This window comes from Hippocampus zosterae, chromosome 7 (assembly GCF_025434085.1).
Source record: "Hippocampus zosterae strain Florida chromosome 7, ASM2543408v3, whole genome shotgun sequence".
NCBI classification, from domain to species: domain Eukaryota; kingdom Metazoa; phylum Chordata; class Actinopteri; order Syngnathiformes; family Syngnathidae; genus Hippocampus; species Hippocampus zosterae.
Genome location: NC_067457.1, coordinates 3,765,722 through 3,786,516, shown reverse-complemented (window position 1 = coordinate 3,786,516; position 20,795 = coordinate 3,765,722). Strand labels below are relative to the sequence as shown.

The 20,795-nt window shown below is 47.2% G+C and overlaps 2 protein-coding genes across 10 annotated transcripts in view; both read left to right on the top strand.

Annotated features, from left to right (window-relative positions):
- Positions 1-11,200, top strand: part of LOC127603426 (retinoic acid receptor alpha) — a 187,310-nt gene extending 176,110 nt beyond the window's left edge. For 5 of the 6 annotated variants that reach the window (XM_052069708.1, XM_052069707.1, XM_052069710.1 and 2 more), the window contains 6 exons: positions 622-763; positions 6,825-6,985; positions 7,074-7,250; positions 7,704-7,908; positions 8,047-8,205; positions 8,305-11,200. In XM_052069708.1, the coding sequence (XP_051925668.1) occupies positions 622-763; positions 6,825-6,985; positions 7,074-7,250; positions 7,704-7,908; positions 8,047-8,205; positions 8,305-8,501 (1,041 nt within the window). In that variant the 3' untranslated portion in view covers positions 8,502-11,200. The remainder of the gene's footprint in view (positions 1-621; positions 764-6,824; positions 6,986-7,073; positions 7,251-7,703; positions 7,909-8,046; positions 8,206-8,304) is intronic. The other variant, XM_052069706.1, reaches the window with a different exon arrangement.
- Positions 11,201-12,280: 1,080 nt separating this feature from the next.
- mki67 (marker of proliferation Ki-67) lies at positions 12,281-20,681 on the top strand. Of its 4 annotated transcripts, none has more exons than XM_052069614.1 (15): positions 12,281-12,639; positions 12,943-13,041; positions 13,599-13,680; positions 13,796-13,911; positions 14,095-14,714; positions 14,820-15,046; positions 15,128-15,965; positions 16,212-16,342; positions 16,433-16,610; positions 16,688-16,831; positions 16,909-17,723; positions 17,868-17,910; positions 18,032-18,412; positions 18,839-19,102; positions 19,188-20,681. In XM_052069614.1, exons 2-15 carry the CDS (start codon positions 12,953-12,955, stop codon positions 20,300-20,302), a joined length of 5,043 nt encoding a protein of 1,680 aa, XP_051925574.1. In that variant the 5' UTR covers positions 12,281-12,639; positions 12,943-12,952; the 3' UTR covers positions 20,303-20,681. The 4 variants fall into 4 exon arrangements, with proteins under 4 accessions (XP_051925574.1, XP_051925572.1, XP_051925571.1 ...); XM_052069612.1 differs by having other exon boundaries at positions 12,286-12,639; positions 18,032-19,102; positions 19,188-20,351; positions 20,394-20,681; XM_052069611.1 differs by having other exon boundaries at positions 12,286-12,639; positions 18,032-19,102.
- The last annotated feature ends 114 nt before the right edge of the window (positions 20,682-20,795 follow it).

Here is a 20,795-nt window from a genome sequence, read left to right as displayed (position 1 = left end):
CTCCACACAGGGAGGCCGGAGCTGGAATCGAACCCGGTACCTCTGCACTGTGAAGCCCACGTGCTAACCACTGGACTACCAGGCCGCCCGCCGAAATGTTATTCCGAACTAAATAATTTAATTTCACAAATTAACAAGGGGGAGCGGAGCGTTCATAAGGTTCATAAGTAGGATCAGAAATCAGCAAGGTGTGAAGGATGAGTGGCCTCAAAGTGTGGGGGGGAAGGTGGGGGGGGGGCACTGTATTGGTATGTCATGTGTTTTTAATAAGATCACGCCTGACATGTTTACCTCTCATTAGCAGTTAAGATCTTCAATTCTTGCGGTTTCCACATTGATAACCGTGACAAAGCCTTTGCCGAGCAACGTCACGGTGACATGTCTTTGGCAACGTCTGCGCCGGGGATTAAACCTTCTGAAGACGTTTTGACAGTTCGTCGCCTTTTCACAGCAGCTGCCACATCCGCTCCGCGTGGCCTATTTACTGGAATATTTATAAAACGTCATCAAGGACTTTTTTGGGGGGGGGGGGTCGGCTCGTGAAGGCAAAACAATTGCAGGATGAGGGATTTGTCATCAGATGTCCTTAATCATTTTTCTTTCTTCTCTTTGCCACACCAGGGCTTCTTCCGGAGAAGCATCCAGAAGAACATGGTGTACACTTGTCATCGCGAGAAGAACTGCATCATCAACAAAGTCACTCGAAATCGCTGCCAGTACTGTCGGCTTCAGAAGTGCCTGGAAGTGGGAATGTCCAAGGAGTGTGAGTACACCAAGCACCCGAGACGCGATGCCCCGCTAACACATCTGGCTTGCAGGGAGGGGTGGGGGGCGTATTATTTAAGAGTCCATCCCAGATGGGTTTGTGTTCATTCGTTGACACCCACGTCACTCACCAGGCCTCACCTTTTAAATCCATCCAATGACAAACATGAGGACAAAAATAAGTCGCTAACTTCTGCTAGCCCATTCGTCGCTAGCTGTGAAAAATTCCGACCAGTGACAACGGGAGTGATGCAAAGTGACGCCTCGTCATGAGATGATTACGTGATCGTGCATTTTAGGTTCATCCTGAAATTTCACCCCGTAAGTCGACTGACCCTAACCTCTTTTTTGTGAGCGCTGTGCATATAACGCGATTATAATATCCCCATCCTGCTCCCGTTGGAGCGAACGCGTCTGGCTTGAGAATATTCATTGCAAACGTGATGCAGTCTGGCAGTAACAGTCAGGGTGACGCCAGGCTTGGCAGGCCCGTGATGAATATGTTTTCACCTGCCGAGAGCGGATGAGCAGGCGTGCACACCCCCCCCGGGGATTGTGTCACAACGCGCATACACACACACACAGACTCACACTCCCTGACATACATACGCAGCAAGACCTGATCAAATAATTGCCACAAGTGTGACCAACAGAGAGCGCTGCAGGCTTTGTACCGCCGCCCGACGTTTTATACGTGACCCCGATGCGTATCCGCTGGCCATTTGTACTTCAATCAGCATACGCGGTCAGAAAGTGTCACTTGCCGCTTTCCCTTCGGCTATTTAGCTCGTTTTCCTGCCACCGCTGGGGCAAGGGCACTCCCCATGCCACAGCTCTGTGGCTTACAGTAAAAGAAGTTATCCTCTGAGCTACTTACCTTGAATGGGGCCATTAATCATGGTTTAGAGGGATCTCAGCAGCCGGCTCCGGGCGCGTGTTTTCCAACGGAGTCAGAGAGACACTTAGTGGTGGGAGCCTGTCATTACTTTCAACAGCCCCAAAGTGATTCTTGAACGGGAGCAAGATTGCTCGCTCGATTTCAGCCGCCCTCCACTTACTCGGCCTTTTGCGTTTGGCCCTTTTTCTTTTTGACCGCGGTCATTTAGTGCAGATTGCTTGCCACGTCTCCTCAGCGGTGACTTTGGCGGTTGAATCTGGGGTGGTGAGGAAGGAGAGGCATACCATCTGGCCCCAGTAGGGAGTCTCCCTCTCTCCCTTTTTTCCCCCGGCTCATCCCGTCATGCACACATGGAAACATGAACACACTTCACATCCGCACGCGCAAATAAAAGGTGTCTATGAATAAAGATATACCTTCAAACGGCTTTAAAGCGACACCGGCGCACAGAAGGTGAACCTCCTGCGAGAGCCAGGGGACGTCTGGGTGACCTTGTGTCCGCTGGCAGACAGCTCCAGACGACAGCGCCAGGCCTGCGGCCAGGTGGCTGTGCCAAAGAGGACAGCGTCAGGGACAGGCTTGGAGGGGAGGGGACGTGAAATGATCTTAGCGCTGTCACTCCATCGGCGCTGCCTTGTAGGCTTACACGGTGACGTTGGCTCGGTAAAACCTTGCCGCATGGCGCATTTTGTGTTCCTAAGATGCTTTTACGTCATAACATAACATTGCCCTTAAAGGGGAGGCCGGTCCCCAAATATATTTCTGAATAATATGTTTTATGCGCCTTCCAGTCCGAACACGGCATTCCGATTAATATTTGTGGAATATGAGTTAAGCAGCGGGCGGCCCGGTGGTCCAGTGGTTAGCACGTGGGCTTCACAGTGCAGAGGTACCGGGTTCGATTCCAGCTCCGGCCTCCCTGTGTGGAGTTTGCATGTTCTCCCTGGGCTTGCTTGGGTTTTCTCCGGGTGCTCCGGTTTCCTCCCACATTCCAAAAAACATGCCTGGCAGGCTGATTGAACACTCTAAATTGTCCCTAGGTGTGAATGTGAGCGCAAATGGTTGTTCGTTTCTGTGTGCCCTGCGATTGGCTGGAAGATGAAGATGAATGAATGAATGAATGAGTTAAGCAGCAAAATCCAGCCGTTTTTCGGTATCTCAAAGGGGCGGCCATTTTGTGACATAGCAGGTGCTTAGGTAATGTCCCCTTAATGTGCTTTTAACTCTTTTTTTAATTTATTAATTAATATAATACATTCATTCATTCATTCATCTTCCATACCGCTTGATCCTCACTAGGGTCGCGGGGGGTGCTGGAGCCCATCCCAGCCGTCTCCGGGCAGTAGGCGGGGGACACCCTGAACCGGTTGCCAGCCAATCGCAGGGCACACATAGACGAACAACCAACCACGCTCACACTCACACCTAGGGACAATTTAGAGTGTCCAATCAGCCTGCCATGCATGTTCTTTGGAATGTGGGAGGAAACCGGAGCACCCGGAGAAAACCCACGCAGAACCCGGGGAGAACATGCAAACTCCACACAGGGAGGCCGGAGCTGGAATCGAACCCGGTACCTCTGCATTGTAAAGCCGACGTGCTAACCACCGGACTACCGGGCCGCCCCTAATTAATATAATAATTTTTTCTAATTTGGGCCTTTCTTTGCATCACCGTGAGAAGTTTACCACCTGACTTTATCTGCAGCCAAGCACACAAGGCGCCTGGTCTGCCTCCGCCACACTTACCGTCTTTCGTCATTGACTTTAAAACGGACATGTTATGGAGCTTTGCAGCAAAGCACGGCGAAAGCCTGCCCGTATGCAGCGCAAGTGCGAAGGAAACCTGGCGAGGGGGAGCTTTGAAGGATCAAGAGAGGAAAAAAATGTCATCAATGCACCGCAGGAACATTGACATTTGTATCTTTTCATTGAATTTCATCTGTGTGATGGACGAGCTGCCAGCGCTTTAATTTTCCCCTCACTCAAATTACCCCCGTCGGCACACCTCTCACTGTCACACGCGCGCACACGGGCGCTAACAGGAATTGCCTATCAAATGAAGGCTCGGGCAGGATTCCGCATCTCCGACTAATGATTGAACGATAGCCCCCTGCGCGTGCGCGCGTTTCTATCCACACCAGCTATTGTAAATCATTTTCACACAATAAACATAAAGCCACAAAGAAAGTCAGAATGTATAATAGATATCCATTAGCGTTGTTGATTTCATATGACATTGTCTGAGATGCATTGCTGACACACACAAAAAAAAAACAATAGGAAGCAAACGGTCATATTTCTTTCATTTCCGCCCCCCTACTCAAGTTATTGCATGTGGCAATTCAGCGTGACAGATCGCCAGTCGCTCCTAATAGTTCTTTAATGACTTCATTAAATTGCGTGGCGCGGCTTATGATCGCGCTGCCAATTTGTCAGCCCGGGTAATGTCCGCGCGCACAAAGGGATGCCCCACTTTAATTTGGGAATTAATTGGACATTGAGAGTGTTGCAGATCGGCAGTCATTGCCGCAAACGGGCTTTTGACCCAAATATGGCGAGCGCTTTACTCCACTTTTATGTAGCTGTCCCCCGAAACTGACTTGGAAGGAGGAAGAGGGGATGTGTGATGTTTAAATGCGACAGACATTAGAAGAAAATACTTTCTACTGCACAGCTTTTAACTCTTTCAATGCCTGCCAATTAAAAAAAAAAAAAAGAGCGAGAGAACCAATTGAGTGCCAGCCAATTTATTCTGACTGATCCTTTAAGCCTCACAGAAAATTGTAAGCAAAATGTAAACACACCAAATGAAAGATTAGACTCTTTCATCGCACCCAAAAAAAAAAAGTTTGTTTCTTCCTTCTTCAATTTTTTTTTTTTCATCATTGGCAGTTGCACATGGGTTGGTTTCATCCAAATCCCCTACTTTGGATCTTTTTGCCAAAAGATATATTTCATATACAACAGTGACTCTCATGCTAATCATTTTTGCTTCTTTTCTCCCGTAAAATACCAACAATAAAAATGTGTTTTTGGTGGCAAAATAACGGATTTATAAAAACTCACCAGTGTAACAATTTGACATCTGCCAAACTATTTGCACACTATTATTTAGTCGGCGGCGGCCCGGTAGTCCAGTGGTTAGCATGTCGGCTTCACAGTGCAGAGGTACCGGGTTCGATTCCAGCTCCGGCCTCCCTGTGTGGAGTTTGCATGTTCTCCCCGGGCCTGCGTGGGTTTTCTCCGGGTGCTCCGGTTTCCTCCCACATTCCAAAAACATGCGTGGCAGGCTGATTGGACGCTCTAAATTGTCCCTCTGTGTGAGTGCGAATGGTTGTTCGTCTCTGTGTGCCCTGCGATTGGCTGGCAACCGATTCAGGGTGTCCCCCGCCTACTGCCCGGAGACAGCTGGGATAGGCTCCGGCACCCCCCGCGACCCTAATGAGGATCAAGCGGCTCGGAAGATGAATGAATGAATATTTAGTAGTAGAATTTAGTCGTGTGAGCGCGCATCGTCCATGCATATTTGTATGTGTGTGTGTGTGTGTGCATCTTCATGATGAAACCAGAGCTGGACTTTTTCTCCGCCCATTCCGCATCCCAAAAAAACTTAGTTGACGACAATTGCTGGCACCCCTCGTTAGGATTGCCGTTGCAGCGGGGAATCCTAACGAGATCCCCGCTGAAATAACATATAGAGAAGTACCAAATGCACCGCCCGCACAGTGCATTATCCAAGTTCTACCTGCCTTCACGTTCCCCCCCCCCGGCAGGGAAGCCTGTCCGCCGGCTGATGAATGAGCCGCGACGCCAAGCAGCGTTTCCCTCCATGGCCCTCGGGCGAGGCCCTCCTGTCACCATCGCCGATCTCCCATCAGCCCGAGCGTTGTGGCCCTTTAATGGTCAAGGTTCGGATTCAAACCAGAAAATCTGATCCGAGGTCACCAGGAGGGGTGTTGGGGAGGGGGGGGGGGGTACTTTCTATTTCCTCGAGGGCGGAAGTGATGAACCTGAAAAAGATTAGCGATGATGATTCCAAGCGCAAAGCAATCCGTTTTGAGGGGAATGGAACTCTTGTCATGGACGCCGGCCTGCCATATTGAGAGGGAGCGTGTTGCTCAACGCGGGGAGAGAGAGAGAGAGAGAGAGAGAGAGCGCTGGGAGGCTTTCGCCGCTCTCGCCTTCACAACCGCACCCTTTGAAAACCATTAGAGGCAGGAGATTTGTCATATTATGTTATTAGATTAGCCGGCGCTCCCTAATGAAAGCTGTGGTGATTTGTCAGCCTTATGGATAGGTCCATCCCCCACCGCTATTTATCAAGCGGCACCCCCGTCTCACCCAAACCACCCACGCACATGCAAAACCTCACCTCGGGTCTGGACGGCTCGGGAAAATGGATGGAAGGGTGTAATGTAATGGGATTCCGATGCTAAACACGCGGTCTCATGCTTTTGGTCATTTGGAGGGGCGGGAGGGGGGGGGGGAGATGCGTTCTGCCTGTTTGCCTCGAGGGGAACTCTTGGGAATTATCGCGGGTTTGCTTGTCTTCGCCCTTACATGCATCTCGATGAGAAATAGCACCCAGCGTCAGATTAGGACACTCGGGGGCGGGGTGGGGGGGGCGGTTGCTATTCTGCTTGGCTCTTCACATCGTATTACACTATAGGAAGACTATTTAGTAGCGCGTAAGGATCGTATATATGCTATATGTGCTAGTTTAGGTTTTTCCAAGTACGCCATAGGAATTAGAGATTGTTTATTTTAAAAGGGAAAACAAGTTAGAATGCTCCAATCAATTTTTCAAAATTGTTGTGTGAAAATAGTTTTGCCCACCCCTCCCCCAAAAGAAAGAAAGTTATTTTGTTGCAATGAAAACTCAAACGCAGTTTTTTCCATGACCATCCTATTACTATGATGACAATTGTCAAAAATTCTTTTTGACTTTCTTCCTGTAATAATTTTTTTTTCTCAAGGTTCTAATGCTGGAATGTTCAATTGATGCCATTTTTATTCAATTGGATCTTTCGTTCTTCTCCAAGTGCCGTCTTGTCTACTCACTGGTCACATTTTTTTTCTCGCCAGAGGTTACAACCATTCAATCGAAAAACAAACATCAACGCCGAAAGCCAAACTCCTATTTTCTCTCCTCTCTGAAGCCGTTAGAAACGACCGGAACAAGAAGAAGAAGGACGAAAAGAAGCAGGAATGCACGGAGAGCTACGTGCTGAGTCCCGACACGGAGCAGATGATCGACAGGGTCCGCAAGGCCCACAAGGAAACGTTCCCCTCCCTCTGCCAGCTCGGCAAATACACTACGGTCAGTCAGGCGGCGCCGGCGTCGTCGTCGTCGCAAAACGCGGGCCGCGTGTCGTTAAAACCGCCGTCTCGTCTTGCCGCGTGGACAGAACAACAGTTCGGAGCACCGCGTGTCCTTGGACGTGGACCTCTGGGACAAGTTCAGCGAGCTGTCCACCAAATGCATCATCAAGACGGTGGAATTCGCCAAGCAGCTCCCCGGCTTCACCACGCTCACCATCGCCGACCAGATCACTTTGCTCAAAGCCGCCTGTCTGGACATCCTGGTGAGGGCGAGCGAGCGGTCGCAGACGTGCGGCCTAAGCGGGCGGGATGAAAGCCCCCCCCCGGGGCTGTCTGACGAGCGCACGTTTCAAATATTCATGATCCTCAATGTCAGGCCGTCCTACTTTAAAGCCGAGATGCAAAGCTCACGCTTGGTTTTAACGTTGATTCGCAAAGCTTTATTGGCACGTCTATGGGGTTCTCAAACTTGAAGGCTTACGATGGAGATTTTTTCCAAGTGCCCCCACCCACCTTGCACCCCTCATCATAATCCTCACGTCAATTAACCGGCCGCCAGCCATTTCTAGAGTTCCCCATGTGGTCGGCCATTTTTGTTTGACAATCTAAGCATCCAACCTAGCAACAAAAAAAAAAAGGTGGTTGGTTTCACATGTTTGTCTCATTGGTATGTCGTTTGCTTGACTGACATGCCCCCCCCCCCCTTGCATCTACAGATACTGCGGATCTGCACACGCTATACCCCAGAGCAAGACACCATGACCTTCTCAGACGGACTCACGCTAAACCGAACCCAGATGCATAACGCCGGCTTCGGACCGCTCACCGACTTGGTCTTTGCCTTCGCCAACCAGCTGATCCCTCTGGAGATGGACGACGCTGAGACGGGGCTGCTTAGCGCCATCTGTCTGCTGTGTGGAGGTATGCGACATTCACCATTTTTTTTTTTAAACGTCTTTGAAGGCTTCTCATGGGAGAAGTTTGCCAAATGGTTTCTGGACATTTGCAGAAGTGACCAATTTGTTGTGTCCCCCCCCCACCCCTCCCTCCCCGGAACAGATCGTCAGGATCTGGAACAAGCAGAGAAGGTGGACGTTTTGCAGGAGCCTCTTCTGGAGGCACTGAAGATCTACGTGAGGAAGAGGAGGCCCCACAAACCGCACATGTTCCCCAAGATGCTGATGAAGATCACCGATTTGAGAAGCATCAGCGCCAAAGGTGCTTTTCATTTTCTTTTCGTGCGTTTGAATGAGATTGTCACAGTCTCAAGAAGAAGACTTTATTTGTGCTCATGTTCTTTTTTTTTTTTTGCAATAGGGGCCGAGCGTGTCATTACGCTGAAAATGGAGATCCCGGGCTCCATGCCTCCCCTCATCCAGGAGATGCTGGAGAACTCCGAAGGTCTGGAGAGCGGCGCCGCGGGAGGCCGTCCCTGCGGCACCCCGCCGGGCAGCTGTAGCCCCAGTTTGTCCCCGAGCTCCGCCCAAAGCAGTCCAGCCACACAATCGCCGTAGTAACGGCCCACCTTGGGTTGTGTCTGTTTGTTTGTTTTCACGCACGCCGGTCAGTCAGAGGAGGGGCGAAGGAGGAGGCCTTGACTGCTGACGGATGGAGACCTTCCTCTCCCTGGTCCGCTTTTCCTCACGTGAGGGGGAGGCACGGCCCGCCGGGGCACGCCGCGCCGCCGCCCAGAGACCACACCGTAAACACTGCTGATGACTCCGCCCCTCCTCCTCCTCCTCCTCCTCCTCCTCCTCCTCCTACTCCTCGTCTTCTTCCTCACTCCACCGCCACGCTGCTCGCTCTCCACTTCTCTCCAGAAGGCTGTTGGAATGTCGCATGAATGCAGCGTTGCAGCACAGGAAGCAGGAGTGGCCAGGTTGGGAAGTTGACAGGCTTCTGGACAGATTTGACAAACACCAGACACTTTTTTTTTTCTTTCGTTTCGTTGTTGTTGATGTTGTTGCTGTTGATGATGATGCAGACTACAAGTTCGGGGCTTGTCAAATGACCCCCTTCCTCCTTCTTCCTTCCTCCTCAGAGACTCTGGGTCTTTTCTCTTTTCCCAGCTTCAAAAAGAAAAAAACAACAACAAACAAACGGATTTCGTACACAAAGATATATATAAATATATAGAAAAGTTAAGGAACTATTGTGATTGAATGGGAGGCCGTAACGAGGACGTGTTTTCTGAGATTAGATTGTTGTATTCCCTCATTGTTTTACCCGTCATGAGAGGAAAAGAGTAAGTTTGATCACACATGTACATTATTCGAATTAACAAATAAAAAAAGATAATGTCGTTTCCTTCCAGTCCTCAGAAGACTTCATACGCACACACAAACACACACACACACACACACACACACACACTAATATGCACAGAAAACAAGTTGCAATGAAACGAGCATCTATTCCTTCTCTTCCAGGTTCTTTCTTATTTTATTGCCTCCAGGAACATGGAAACAAATGATTGTATGAGCTTGGTTGTATGATATGGTCACAGGTCCTTTCAAAAAAATCCAATTAATGAAGATTCATTATTAAGGTGTATTTTAAGTAGCCTTTTGAGTTTGTGTATATAAGCTGTATTAATTTCTTAAAAACTATGAAGAGTTTTAGGCTTCACATGATTTTTTTTTTTTTCAAAGAATACCTTTTATGTGTTTCGTTCATCGGTTTGTGATTCAAGAAAAAAAATATATACATTTTGAGCACACTTTACTGAAGGAAGTTCTTTCATGTTATGTGTCCTACTAAATACTGGACAGACCCTTAACGCCCCCACCGCCCTCCCCCCCACTGTGTGTGTGTCCATAACATCAATGACTACAGTAGCACTCCAGCATTTTTGGGGCCATGTCGCAGAACCAAATGTCTTTGTTTTCTTTTGCTCTTGCATGGATGTCACTTGTAGATTGCCAGGCTCAGGTTTGCAGCTTCAGAGACTTCAAATGTGAAGAATGGTGGACTTGTACACACTGTATTTAAAAAAAAAAACCCCCAAGGGAGTCTCACAAATAGCTGATTTGGTCAGTAGTGCAGGGGTAGGGAACCTTTTAATGACGCAGTGGTACCTTGAAAAAAACAAGTGACCCCACTTGTGGGTTTTTCGAGATAGAAAACCGAGCATGATGCGATTGCAGCAAACTCAACTCGCTCTTCCAGGAAGCAAAAATACGCTTCAAGCTGGTTACTGTCCAACTAGGAAAATTACAAGTTTTGTGCTTCAAAGGATTAAATAACTTGGCTGTTGAAATATCCTTGCTCGCTTGATGCTAACACATAATTGAAAACGCCATACACGCTTTAATCGATAGTCGCTGTGCTATAAACCTTTAGACAACTGATATGTATCCACACACATCACACATATTCTTTGTCCTGGATAAAAAAAAATGGGTAATTTTGCAGCTCACTGAACTAACTCGGCGATGCTTCGTTTGTCTGGACTGTATAACTATTATACTGCCCCCTTGTGTCCAAGGCGGGCACACCCAAAAAAGCAGCACAAAAACAATTGAATAGAACCATTACATATCTCAAGGTACCACTCCATATATATATATATATATATATGATCAAATGTTCAATGTATCTGGTAAGTTCATCAGAGGGATTTTTTCTACGTTCCCACGGGCCATGGGTTCCCTACCCCTGCTGCATTGGGTGGCAAAAGATTCCATTTCAGTGGTAATTTGTACCCATCTCAAGAATGACTTTTTTCAAGTAACCCTGCACCCTGTGATCACTTTATGCCAAAACGCCTTCACTTCCATCGTCAACAGACCATCTTTACTGTACACACACCACGCCAACGTCTCAGGAAGGAATCATTTTGTATGCTTGGCCTGTCCTTCGTATATGTTCTGTACTGCACTCCCCGTCATCACACACACACTCGCACACACACTCTGCTACTGAGCCCTGATATTTTCCTTCAGTCACACACCCACACACACACAAGAGAAACTGAAAGAGACCCAGTGACATCCGTATGGTCCAAGCTGCTTCCCTCGCAATGCAAGACTGTCTGAAAGAGCGCACAACTTGACTCTCTTTCCACGGCTCATCTGGATTACTTACATTTGAGAAGTATGGAATATGTTGCAATTTTTTTTGTCAAGATTATCAAGTGACTTTGGGGAAAAAAGAAGAAAGAAAACAAAAAAAAATCCCAAAAAATAAATAAAAACCAACATTTAATAATAAACCAATGTGTCTGTGTGGTTTCATGTGTTTAATCATTGAAAGCAAGGTCTTAATAGCACATTTTTGCTCTCAGCAACTACTGTACACTGTACACAGCATTTGGAGTCAGCCAGTCCTCCATTAAGCGCCTTCAGCTGGTCGAGAATGCCGCTGCTCGCCTCTTGACTGGTACTCGTAAGAGGGAGCACATAACTCCTCATACGTTTTAGAGTTATTTTCAAGATCCTCTTATTTGTTTTCAAATCTCTGAATAATCTCACGCCAACTTACCTCTCTGAGCTCATCCGCCCCTACACACCTGCCCGGCGCCTCAGGTCTGCGGACCAGACATTATTAGAAGTACCAAGAACTAAACTGAGGCTCAGAGGGGATCGAGCCTTTTCTGTTGCTGGTCCCTCTCTCTGGAATGACCTCCCACTGAACATTGGGCAAGCCTCCTCGCTGCCCATCTTCAAAACCCTCCTTAAAACTCACTTGTATTCTTTGGCATTCGACTCAGCATGACTTAGATTTGTTTTTGGTTTTACTATTTGGTGCTTTCTACCGTCTTTATTACCAATTTGTCTTACTCTTTATTGTGCGTTATATTGTTCCATGTACAGCACTTTGTATGCAGCGATGGCTGTTTGAAAGTGCTCTATAAATACAGTTGACTTGACTTGATTCACAACCACTTATGGTGCAGAAGATGACTTTTTTTTGTAATTTGAAATTTTGTTATTCGCTACAAATAATGCATCTTTTTACAACTATCTGCTAGGAACGATGATGGTCATTAAACGCTCTTCCACTAAATGGCACTGGACATTTACACAAAATATTGTCATAGATGGGCGGCACGGTGGTAAATAAAATTTTCCGAGTTCAATATAATGGTGACGTCAAAATGTAAAGGTTGTTTTTAAAACGCGTCACATCCTTTAAAAAACAGGAAAGTCAGACACGTCACACCCCAAACAAGTGGGAGTCATTTCACGGGCCCGCCTACCAGTTCGACCAATTAGAGTCCTTCGCGCGATATTTTAAACTTTTTTCAAATTACTACTCTATCAGAAGAGTTATCGTTCCGCGAAATCCATAAACAATATAGTTCTTTTTATCAAAAAACGATACAATTTCAATTACACTATCTATGAAGCTTTTAAAAGTTATTGTTAAAAACAATTATTCTGTAATTCACTGTGAAACTAACGTTAACTTGTCCTAGTTGTGTCAAGAGGATGTTTTGTCGAGACGGGCGGATGGATACAGTAATCTGAAAAGAGGAACCACCGCCGCTGCCGTGAAGTAAAGTAGCTTTCGCGACGCATGGTTTCGCTGTTTTGTTTTTACCGTAACTTTCAAATGATATTAACTTTATAAGAAGCATTTATTTGAACTGCAGCCTCGTGTGTACGTGTATGGATTTGTTAAAGCTGACGTGTCGTTGAAATAATCCAGGTAAGGTTACGTTTAATTAAATGTACCCGTATATACTAGAATGACGAGGTTGACGAATTTCGCTTCTGGTACATTTTTTAAATATATGTATTGTTTGTTAACGTTACCTTGACTTTTTCCGATATAAATTGACTTCAGAAGCTATCGCGGGTTATACTAGAGCCACATTTAAGTACTTTAAGTAAATAAACGCAACGGTCTTAAATTGCTTGCTAAATGTCCATTTTGTTAGCCATTTGTTATTGCCATTTAGCTCGGACTACGTGCAATGTTAACCAATTCCTTACTCTTGGTTAAATGTAGCGTTGCCAGAATGCCACTACATGGAAAGATAGTCGTGATTAAGCGGACCGGAGGAGATGGGACCGAATTACCTCTGACTGCATCGTGCTTGTTTGGAAGGTAAACTCAAATGTACACTTTGTTCATGTTACTCTGCAACACATAGAGTATCATCCGGTCTCCTTTACAGCTGGAGAAATGGCTAAACAACTTAAATTACATAATAATATTGTCGCAACTTGGAACTGGGAGTCACGCCTTGGAATTGAAGCTGATTTACATGGGACGGGAGATGTGAACCAATCTTTTTCGTCAATGGACGCTACAGCTTCTTGTTGCTTTCAAACTTAGCTTGTAGCGGACGTTTGCACATTTTCAGCATGACGTCTTTAATCCACTGGTGAAAGTAAATTTTTATTCGCTCCTCCTTAATCTATAACTGCTTCAAACAACAAAGTGTATGCTGAAAAAGTGGTTGAGATTGTACGACTATCTGTGTCTGTTATGTTGTGTTGTATTGTATTACTTTGTCATTTTATGTCAGCTGTTCTTTTGATAGCGCCGCCAGCACCCGCAGCGGCTCCTCTCTCACCTGTGGTTGAGAGGAACGTAATTTCATCTGTGCTGTATGTGGCACACTTAACATTTTTTCCCCCAATGCTCCCTTTGTGCTACAGGAATGCTGACTGTGACGTTCGTATTCAGCTTCCCCAAGTCTCGAAGGAGCACTGCAGAATTGACTTGAATGAAAATAAAGAGGTAAAATAAGTGACACCAAACATTGCATCCCGTGTTTTTTGATGTTATTGTATGTAAAATTATTCTCAATGCTGCTGTTTTTGAAGCACTTTCATTTTTCTATTGTTTCTTGTAGGTAATTTTAACAAATTTGAGCTCGGTGAACCCGACCCTTATCAACGGAGAGCAGCTACAACAGTCTGAGCGGTTGAAGGATGGGGATGTCATAACCATTGTTGATCGTTCTTTCAGGTGCGATATACAAAATGGTGAAATAGGTACTTTCCTAACAAATTGTATTTAGTCATTTTATTGTGAACACATTTTTTCCTATCACAAGGGCTTCTGCGGAAAACATGGTGCAGTTGTTTTGACAAAAGCACAGTTCAAATGAAAAATGGATGGTCTATACGTTATGCATTTTATCAATTTCAGGTTTCAGTCCCCTCCGGCACCCACACCGAAGAAATTTGCCAAAGGAAGCAAAGCTGGAACCCCCAACTCTCATCTAAAAAATGGAAACAACCACAACATCCAACGAGCACTGGAGCAGGCTAAAGGGGAAGACCCCAAGGGGGATGGTGATGCGCAACAAAGCAAGCCGGTGTCTCCGTTTAGTGATCTCTATCAAATGATAAGAAAATCTCTGGATGTTAAGACCCCCCGTCAATCTTTGGGCACCCACATCCAGTCGCAGAGGAAAAGAAATGTTTCCGCAAATCAAAGCACATCGGATGTGGCCGAGGCCAAAGTCTCTGATGGTGAAACCAACCTGTCAGAGAAGAAGCGTAAGAATTCCTCACAGGTTCTTTCTTGCGATGTGGTGACACCAGGTAAAGATGCACAAAATGTCAAATCTGAAGTGCGCACGCCGCAGAAAAGGCAGCGTGTCAATCCTCAGAAGTCTGGTGCCGGAGATGCTGTTGAGAAAATGTGTACTCCAGCACCCAAGTCGCCATTGAGATGCAGGAGTCAGGAGGCCACACCAGCCAAGGAACACGTGAAAGAAATGCCTAGCCTACAAAATACAAACTCGCCAAGAGCCACCGGGAAAGGTAAATGTTATTGTTCATGAAAATGACTCCCCCCCCCCACCCCCCACCCCCAAAATCAAACTGCTGATTAATTTAATTCATTTTTATTTTATTATGACTTCATAGGGGTGCCAAGAAAACGCAAAAGCGCAGAGCTTGTGCTTAATTCACCGGCCCCACAGATGAAGAAGAGACGCGTTTCCTTTGGAGGCTACCTGGTTCCTGAGTTGTTTGACAAAAAATTGCCGCCTGATTCACCACTACGAAAAGGCGAGAATCCAAGGAGAAGTCTCTGTCTCGGAAAACCCAAACCGTCAGTGCTGAGGCGAGCATCGGTCATTGGTCTACCAAAGGTAAGACTGTTGTTGTTGAAACTTAACATTTAAGATGCACATTTGCCGTTCTTTGACAGCACAATTTTTTTATTTTGGTAGAAGGCTCAAAGTCCTGCAAAGAGCAGCCCCGAATCTCCCAAAATCTCTGTCAAGAAATCTCCAAAGCAAAGGTCCCCATCCCCCAAAGATTCTTCCCCGCAAAAGAAGACGCCAAAACCCAAGACACCCTCTCCCCAGAGGAAGTTCCCAAAATCTACACCGGCCTCCCCGAGAGAGAACTCTCCTGGGAAGAAGTCACTAAAACCCAACACACCGTCCGCCAAGGCTTCATTTTCAGGAGAGAAATCGGCCAAGTCAAAGTCTTTTCCCCTTGCGGCTTCAGAAAAGACACCAAGAACACCTTCACCCAAGTCACCAAAATCTACACAGGCCTCACCCAAATGGGCGTCTCCTGCTCTTAGGTCACCAAAACCCAACATACCGTCCGCCGAGTCCTCGCTGTCAGGAGAGAAATCGACAAAATCACGGTCGTCTTCGTCTTCCGAGAAGACTTCAAAGTTCAGCACACCGAGAACATCTTCCTCCGGTAACAAATTGGAAACTCCTTTGACCAAAGGCCCGACTTCCGATGAAATGCCCGTACGTACAAAGAGGGCAAGCCCCAGACGTACCCCCCCAAAAACTGTCAACCAACTGCCAGTGAAAACACCGCAGGGCTCCCAAATGAAGATTTCGTCGGCCCAGGGACGTTTTTCTGTGTCTCGCGTCGAAACCCCGTCACCCACTGCAGACGATGCTGTCACTGAGCCGGTGCCATCAGTCACGGTGACACCCAAAATGCCTCTGAGGAGGAAGAGCACTTCGCGCAAGACTCCCTCGACCAAGAGTGCCATCAAAATGCTCCGAAGAAGCGGCATTTCACGAGCCTGCCTGAAAGGTATCTTTCAACCTATTCAGCATACAATAAGAGCAGAATGTAAACGGTGACAGACATGACGATGCATTTCGCCAACTCTTGGTTAGCATCATTCCATTTCCTGGAATGATGCTGGTTAGCATGATGGTTAGCATCATTCCATTTCCTGGAATGATGCTAACCAAATTACTGCCAGTTGCATCGTAAATATTTTCTCAATCATGAAAACGTTCTTTTGCCTTCATTGCCCGGGCTTCGCCATTCCAGCCACGTGCTCTTGGGCCGACACCGTCAGGTTCGGGCAGGCTAAAGTCCGCGCGGCTCACCCCATTCTGAGAACAGTCAAACATACTGCCCTCATCGCAAAGGTATCAAAGAAGCTGGCGTCCAGAGCACAGGTAAATGTACGGTCAAAACAAAGAACGCCTTGTACTTGGTGGTTTGATTTCACGCGACGATCTGCGCCTGCTACGTTCTCAATTTCTCAGACGCCCGTAAGAAAGCAGCTGGGCCACGCAAGCACCGGCCATGCGGCGTCACCCGTTACCATTGTTGTGGGCCGAGCTTCCAAGCGCCAAGTTACGCACCCGGTTGGTGCGCCGCCAAAAGTCATCTTCAATACGGCGATCTCAAAGAAGAACATGAACATGGATGATGATTTGTCTGGTATTTACATTCCTGAAATCCTCACGGCTAGTCTTGTTTTTCGGGCTCTTATACTTGGTTATATTTTGTTGTTTTAGGCATCTCTGAAATGTTCAAAACGCCTTCGAAAGAGGGGAAGAGGGGATCGGAACACCGCCGCGGCAGCTCCGCCAAGACTCCATTGGTAGTGAATGAACCATCTGTCGTCGATCCTTCTGTGTTGAACACTCCCGAGGAGCCAGGTAAAGTGTCCATTTTGAATGACGGCGTATTCCGTGTAAGATGCAGGTGGAAAAATAACGAACTGACCCATCTCCAGGTGAAATGGCCGTGTCTCCGCTCTCTCTCGCATCTGCGGTGAAAGCGAGCCGATATAACAAAGAGGCAGTGAAACGCCTTCTCTGCGGCAGTCGGGACTCCAGCTTCGTCGCCGACAACTCTGCTCTGGAGAAGACGAGCGAGTCTGTTGAACAGCAGTGCGCAGAAATGATGGCGAGTGCCGCAACAACTCCTGAGCACAAGCCGCCGCTACAGGAGTGTCTCACCGGTGTGAAGAGACTCCTAAAGACCCCAAAACAGAAGACGGAACCTTTGGAGGATATGAGAGGAAGACTCCTGAAGACTCCCAGACAGAAGCCTGAACCGGTTGAGGATCTGAGAGGGAAACTCCTGAAAACTCCCAAGCAGAAGTCTGAGCAAACAGAATGCCTCACTGGAGTCAAAAGAATTTTTACCACGCCAGAACAGAGTGAAGCCATCGACGTAGCAGAGAAACTCTTCCAAACTCCCGGGGATGCAGAAGTTGCCGGAGACCATCTGGAGGCCCGACCACCAGCGGCTCAAGAAACTCGAGACCCACCGGAACCGACAAACTCGTCGACTCTAAAAGTGGCTAGCTCCCTGACGGACGGCCTCTCGGCTATCAAGAGAGTCGTGAAAACACCTCGGCAAAGACACGCTCCCGTTGAGGACTTCCTCGGAATTGAGTGGCTCATGAGGACTCCCAAAGAGCGGGGTGAACCGGTGGAGGAGAACTTCGGCATCAAGCAGCTCATGAGGTCACCCAGATTGAGGGGTATAGCTCCCATCGAGGACTTTGAGGGGCTTCAGGAGCTCATGGAGGAGCCATCTGAGGTAAAGATTACGTAAGAAGAAACAAGCGCAGTTTGCCGTTTAGGTTTCTTTATGTGGCATTGCTTCTAATTCTGCCATCTGCTTGCTTTGTAGTTTGATATCTCGCTGCATGCTAATTGATTTTTTCCTTTCGCTCTCTCACAGTTTAAAGATCAACCTGCCAGTACCGACTTGGATGTCGCAAAAGGTACGTTATATTTGTTTTGCTTTGAATACTGCTTTGGGCTGTATTACCTCACTAATCCCCCCCCACGCCTTACCTGGCACATATTACCGGCATACTAATGTAAAATTTTTTTTACTTTTAGCAGGGGCAACTGAGGTTTTCGTAGATGTTCCAAGTGTTGCTTGTTGTGAATCGTCAGGATCTACGCAAGCGGTTTCTCAGGCTGCGATAGAAGATATACCCGGAGTGACGGAAACGGACACGTCCTATTCCAAAAAATCGGTCCGAGGCCGAAGGGTCAAAGCAGCCGATCTGGTGACAGAGGAATCATCTCTATATCCTGTTGTCTCTGCTCCTGTCAGAGGAAGACGGGGCAAGAAAGTAGAGCCTGCAGAAGAAGCTCAAGCTGCCCCGAAGCCTAAAAGAGGAAGATACGCGAAAAAGGTTGAGACAGTCGGAGAGCCTCCCGCTGAAACTTTACCGCAGCCTGAGAGTGAGCCTGCAGTGACTGACAGTGTTACATCTTTAGAAGAAGAGGCTGTGAAGCCAAGAAGAGGAAGATATGCCAAGAAGGCTCTGAAACAAACCGAAATCGTTCCACAACCTGCCGCTGAAACTTTGCCGGAGCCCGAGAGTGAGCCTGTCGTGGCCGACAGTGTTGCATCTTTGGAAGAAGAGGCTGTGAAGCCAAGAAGAGGAAGATATGCCAAAAAGGCTCAGAAGCAAACTGAAATGGTTCCACAACCTGCCGCTGCAACTTTGCCGGAGCCCGAGAGTGAGCCTGCAGTGACTGACAGTGTTGCATCTTTGGAGGAAGAAGCTGTGAAGACAAGAAGAGGAGGAAGATATGCCAAAAAGGCCTTGGAACAAACCCCACCAGTCCCACCGCCTGCAATGGAAACTTTGCCGGAGCCTGAGAGTGAGCCTGCAGTGACTGACAGTGTTGCACCTTTGGAAGAAAAGGCTGTGAGGCCAAGAGGAGGAAGATATGCCAAAAGGGCTCTGAAACAAACTGAAACGGTGCCACAACCTGCCGCTGCAACTTTCCCGGAGCCCGAGAGTGAGCCTGTCGTGGCCGACAGTGTTGCATCTTTGAAAGAAAAGGTCGTAAAGCCCCAAAAAGGAAGAAACCCCAAACAGCCATCTTCTCGGTCCAAAAAAGCACAACACCCTTCCCGCAGCGATGACATTTGCCAACAAGACATCGCACAAGGTACGGAATGTCCTTCACATTTGCTGGATTCAAAATGTTGTTTGTTTTTTTTTAAATTTAATTTTATTTATTTTTGTGTGTGAAGTTATGTCTTGCAAGGGCAGGAACACCAAACGCGCACCTGAGCCAGAAAAGGCACTTGCCGTGGAACAAGTCCAGCCACCGGCACCCACCGATAAAAGGGGCAGTCGCAGAAAAGTCATCTCTGAGACAGCCGAGCCGCAGGAACTTGAAAAAGTCACCTCTGAAGAAACTAAGTATCAGTCCAAGCCTCTCGCCAGAGCAACGAGAGGCCAGAATGCCAAACGCAAAAAAGAGCAAGAGAATAGTGACGAGGCTTCCATAGCGGCACTCCAGCAGCCGACAAAAACATCCAGTAACAAAAAGGGTGATGTCGAAAATCTTGTCCCAGTTGAAGCAGAAGGACCACCAGAGCAGATGAGTGAACCCACTTCTGGCCTTGCAAAAACAAGACGAGGAGTGGTACGAAAACAAAAGCAAGCAGCAGTTGCGCCTGATTCCACAGAGACCCAAGATGGTGCAATTGAGACGGCAACGGTAAAACCCCAACGAAGAGGGAGAGCAAAACAAGTTGAAGATGTTCCCACCGCACAGGTACCAGAGGAAAAATCGGAACTAAAACAGAAGCCGCAGAGGGGAAGAGGTTTGAAAGATGACATAAAACAAGTCGATGCAGCCAAGAGAGCGCGACGAGAGCCAACCTCCTCCTGTGAGGAGGCTCAAAAAGGTTCAGTGGCGGTTCCGGAGTCGGCTGCAACTTCAGCAGAACCAGTCAAAAGGGGAAAACGGCCACTCGCCAAATCGGATCTGTCTGAATCGAACAAAAAACAGTCAAATGCCAGCAGCCATTCAAACGCCACAACTCAAGAACCACAAAACCGCTCCAGAACAGTGAAGTGGAGCCAGCATGTCGAAGTCCGCGAAATCCCCAAAAGAACCCCGAGAGCGGTTCGAGGCAAGCGGTCAAAGATTGCTGATCAAATGGAGACTCAAAGCCAGAGTGAGTCGGAGAATGTGGAGGAGGACCTCTCAGAAAAGGCAGCAGAGCCTCAGCCCGCCAAGAGAGCCCGGCGAGGGGCAAAGGAAGCAGAGTTCACCACAAAAGTCGACACCGGGAAAGTTGAAGATGCGAAGACTGCGCCCAAAATCAGAAGAGGGCGGTCAGCTAAGAAATGTTAACACCTCTGCATATATCCATTGATCAGAACATGTTTTTATTTTAGTTTTTGGCATATATCCATTGATCAAAACATGTTTTTATTTTAGTTTTTTCTACAAGTTGTTTAATTGCCGTTCTTAAATGTATTTTCGCCTCTATGCAGATGAAAAATTAAGCACTGTGTGTTCTGCCTTTTTCTATTTTATTTTTGACAGCAGGGAATTTTATAAACTTACGTTTTCAATGATTTTCATTCATTACATGTCTTGCAGCTGTGTTGTTAGTTTAAAAAAAATTGTATTAATGGCAGCAATTCTGTTTTTTCTTTTTCTGCACAGTATGTGGGTGCGCTAGTGTTGACTGGTTACCGTCAATAAATGTATTTGTGTTCTGAGATTACTTCTTCGTTCTTATTGACATGGTGAAATTGGAAGGGCAATTCGAATAATTTTCCTCAATCATATCCAGAGCTAGGATTAAAAAAAAAAGGGAAATGAAAAGATTGAGATTTTT